Source organism: Gavialis gangeticus, unplaced genomic scaffold (genome assembly GCF_001723915.1).
Source record: "Gavialis gangeticus isolate Ggan-Ray unplaced genomic scaffold, GavGan_comp1, whole genome shotgun sequence".
NCBI lineage: Eukaryota > Metazoa > Chordata > Crocodylia > Gavialidae > Gavialis > Gavialis gangeticus.
The window spans coordinates 209,176,117-209,180,843 of record NW_017728992.1 but is presented as its reverse complement, the minus strand read 5'-3'; the positions used below and the strand labels follow the sequence as shown (position 1 = coordinate 209,180,843).

The 4,727-nt window shown below is 43.7% G+C and overlaps 1 protein-coding gene across 1 annotated transcript in view; it reads right to left on the bottom strand.

The window, feature by feature from the left end:
* The window catches only part of MAPK15 (mitogen-activated protein kinase 15), a 55,569-nt gene that overhangs the window by 23,920 nt on the left and 26,922 nt on the right, over window positions 1-4,727 (bottom strand). The window contains exon 10 of the mRNA XM_019519775.1: window positions 3,352-3,457. Within this exon, the coding sequence (XP_019375320.1) occupies window positions 3,352-3,457 (106 nt within the window). The remainder of the gene's footprint in view (window positions 1-3,351; window positions 3,458-4,727) is intronic.

Sequence of the window (4,727 nt, the reverse complement as noted above, 5' to 3'; positions counted from 1 at the left end):
TTTTTCAGAAGAGCAGGCGTTGGTTCTCTCTGGTCACTACTGGTGGGTAAAGGCAAAGTACTGGTGTTTGGAAGAGATGATCCGGACTTAGATTGAGATGGTCGATTATTTTCTCTCTGAACTTGTGTCTTTTGACGGCTATTTACCTTCTTTTCCAGGATAAAATGCAGGAATTAAAACCTGATTAAATTTAAAAATTGACCTACAAGATTACTGCAGAGAAACTAGGTGGATATTTTTGACCCTTAGAGTACGCTGCTAGATTGCTTTATAATTAGCATAAATAAAGTTAGACCAAGAAGCGAAACTGAAGGAAGAAGCAAAACTAATTAAAGATAATCAGTGAAAGAATATCATGGGTGAGAAGATTTTAGAACAGTGGTGCCCAATTCATCCAGTCCCATGGGCCCAATCCAGTGCCTCACAGGTCCTGAAATTTGGTGGCAAAATGAGTGGCAACAGTATTGATTTCTGCAGCTCCAGGAGCCAAAGCAATTAACGATGACACTGCTTACCTGATGCCAAATTTCCAGACCCATAGGGAGCCCTGCACACCTGGATGATACAGCTCCCGTTGTCACCTCTGCTTTAGAATGTAGGTGAAAGGTTGGCTACACTAGGTAGGTCAGTTTGGAGTCCTCTAGAGCTAGCTTTGTGTTTTCATGTCAAATAGATTTAGTCTTATGGCACAGGTATTTTTATACTGGTAACAGAAATAGGCATATATCCTGGGTGACAAAATAAGGTACATCTGATTACTATATTAGAATAACTGCATATTAATGATTAGATGACTTTTCAAGCACATCCACGTATTTGCTAGCTTATCTGAGATCTTTATTTAGCAAGCTTTTTAAGTCTGGCAAGATAATTAGAGAGAAAGAACTATATCCATTTCAGAATCTTTGCTCTTCAGCCTTAAACTCCTGTCATTGTTGAACTGCCCATCTGTGAATGAACCAAAATCAGCACTTCTTTTAAACCTAGGTAAGAAATTATTTGCCCTGATACGTCAGTCACCCCCTAGTGATTTCTGAAACTTTAGAACTTAATAGATTTAAGATCAATTTTTGTTTTAAGTAGGTTGTGCATATATTGACAACCTTTTACAGAAGTGGGACATTGGCTGTCAAAGTTCCTCTGCTTTACCTGTGTTAGATCTTGTGTTAGGGTTAACAGCAGTTTTAGGAAGAGTTTAGGTATGATCCTGCCTCATGACCTATGGAGGTCCCTTCTAGCCCCTACTTCCTTGATTTCTATGGTTTCTATTGAGGATTCTTTTATTTAGGTTTATGATCCCTATATATAATTAAAACATATTCTTGCTACGCACACTTTGCTGGATGTTAACATTTACATATTAAAACTGTCATTCATAGATTCATAGATTCATAGATTCATAGATTAAGGGTCGGAATTCAAATTTGGCTGATTTAAAACTTGAACGTTTTGTGATCCTTAGAATACATTTGCAAGTCAAAATACATAAAAGCCCATGCAGTCCTACGTGCAATGAATTCTAATTTTGTAGGACAGGAAAAAAAAAAATTGAAAACGTATCATATTCAAAACTAGTAGAATTTAATTTCTATAGGGGAAATAAAGTGAAATGTAGCTATAACTGGAGTTGAGGAAAAGGAATTTCTGGGTGAATGGGAACAAAGTACAGTTTCGGTCAGAACTGAATGAAGGAAAAACAGAAACTAGAGACTGAAAGAACGTGCCGGCTTTCTTTTCCCTCACCCAAAATGCTCTCACAAAGTTGTTTGTTACCATCACTTTCCATGGCTTTATCTAATCTAGACTTTGAATGGCCAAAATTATGCATTTTCATCCTTTGAGTAGCACTCTAGACTTTACTTCCCCCCTCCCCCTCCATGGAGTTTTCATATAACAGCTAGATTCCTCATTAGCCACCTCCATCTCTCATATTTACAGCTGGCTCTCCCTCCCTCTCATCAGAGTTGTCTCTTCCCTTACACACTGTGACATCAGCATGGAAATTAATCACATTAGCCCCTTAGTTGCCAAACTTCTCACCTTTCTTCCATGTCATTTTCCAGCAAAAGATCTTTTCCAACTCACATGACTGGCTGCTCATTTGATCTCATCTTCAAGCACTGCTCCTTTTGACAATTTTATTCCGCCTCACTCACCACTACCTCCCACGCCTCATTTTGGCTATTCCTGACTATCGATTCATAAGCACCTGCATTCTCTGCCACTGCTGCCCCAGCTCTCAATCTTCACCCAGTCTCCTCAGCCATTCACTCCTTGACTCCACTTAGTACTCCAGTACCCATCTCTCCTACAATCAAGATTTTCACAGTGGCATTTCTCTGCTGTGTGTCCATATGCTCAGCACCTTGAATCTTACAGCCAGACAGATTTCTGACACTCAGGGAGTGTCCCAACAATTGTGCATGTGTAGTCTGTAGCACTTCAAACCCATTTGAGGCATTGCAAACTGCACACAGTGCATGTGTACCTGTTTGCCATACTGCAAACCTGCAGCAGGGCAGCAAAATTTGACACTGGGATATCCCAGCACCAAAAAAAAGCCACATAAAAAAAGCAGTGCAGCACACGCTCCAGGAGCATGAGCCAGAGCAACTGGAGGCCGAGTCCTCCACAGAGATACAATGGCTGCCAGTCAAAGCATCTCTGGCTGCTGTGCTCCCCTGCTGCTCCAGCATGCTGGAGGAAATAAGAGTGGAGCAGGACTCCCACTAGCTTGCTTGAGCCTGCCTGGCACCCAGGGCCTGTCCTGGGCCCAGACAGACACCCAGGGCCAGCCAGACTGCCTTGCAACTGGGCATGGAGGCCAGCTGTGCCCATGCCCTGGAGACTGACCCACCCAGGCCTCAGCTGAAGGCCACCCACAGCAGCAGGAGGCTCTGGATGCCACAGCAGGGACCAGGGGTGACAACAGTAAGGCAGGTGGGGGAACCCACCTAGAGAAGCCTGCCCAGGTCCAGCACCGGGGACTCAGCTGGAGGCCAAATGAGGTGGCTGACCTCCTGGCCATTTGGAGCCAGGACACACAGCAGCAGTTCACTGTGGGACAGTTCAACAAGCACATATACCAGGTCCTTACACCCTTGGCCTTCTTGCTCCACAGATTTTTCCTTCCCACTGGGAATCTTGGTTTCCAGTTATTTCCCTCAAAATCTATTAACATGGAACAGTGTGAGGAGAAAGGACCACGTTTACATGTAAAAGTAGGGATGAATAGAATGCTTCGTTGAAAGGCACATGGGAGAAGGAGAAAGGCAGGGTGAGATGCTCGTCTGAAAGGCTGGCAAACATTAGGAAAAGTAGTGTTATGGAAAAAAGAATAACAGAAGGCACCTCATACAACTTATTCCGATACTCTGCCACGGAGAGCTGGATATCATCATCTAAAGGAAGAATCACATCATAGTCCAGGGAGGGCTCCTTAGCAGGGCAGTGAAACCTAATAAAAAAGATTCAAATATCGTGTGATCCCTCAGAGTGATAAAAGCACATGCAGGGAATGGCGAAGTGTATATACTGTAAAAGGGGAGGGGGGCAGGGAAACTGCTACTCGGGAACACGCAGCAACATTATGCAGTAAAAGTTACGTCTGTATATTCCTGTAGTAACACAAGGGAGCTAAATCACCCTCTCCCGGATGCTAGATAAAGCAAGGTTAAAATAGGTTTTCTTATACTTGTTTCACTACAGAATCCTACAGACACAGCAGTTGTAACATAACAACATTGTACTGGAGTCCCTGGCTTGTTACTTCTGTCTATACCCACATACCAGTGGTTCTCAACCTTTTCAGTCAGGGCATCACCTGTTTAGCTCAAGGCACTTCTCTTAGGCTCAAGGTACACCCTCAGGAAATGCAACTCTTACTTTTCTTTTTGACTACAGAAAATTAATAAAACAGTTCTCACCAGCAAAGAGCTGAGAAAGACCACAACAGGGCAGAATGTTTTCACTGTGGATTCTTTTTGAAGTCTCTGGGTTTATCTTGTGAATCATGTTTGCCCATTTAACAGTGTTAACACTGAATGGCACCCTAATGCACCCTTGAAAGAATCAAGGCAACCCAAGGTGGGTATGGCACTCTGGTTGAGAATCACTGGGCTAGAGGAATCATTAGAGAAGCCAGTTTAACTTCCTGCCAGAAAGTTTTCAGATTAAGACTACCTTAGAGGTGGAGAACCTACTGCTTCCCGTGGCAATTTGTTCAAGTGGTTAATTATTTTTCTCCTTTTTACAGTGAGGAGGATTAAGCCATACTTTCTATTTCAACTGGGGTGGCTTCAGTTGTCTTCTTACACCTTTCTCCAGGAGATTAAACACTTTCCCTTTTCAAGTCATTTCTTGAACTTTTTGCTGACTGGAACAGTCCAAGACATTTATAGAACCTACTCTTAAGATATTTTATCCATCCTTTATGAAGCCTCAAATACATAGTTTTTGGAGCTCTTCTCTGCCCCAATTCTAATATAATAAGAATATATTCTTTTTATATGCTGGGAGCACCAAAACACAGGAGGGGCATGGCACATGGCCACAGGGTGCCACCTGGAGAGTGGGCATGAGGGGTGCACCCTGTCTCACAGCCATGTGCTACAGCCAGTGGGCTCTACCTGCGTTCCCCTGCCTGCTACCCTCAGGGCTGCCTGTGGCCATGCACCTGCCCCTCTGCACCAGCCCCTCCCCCCCACCAGCCAGTGGGGGGGGGGGGG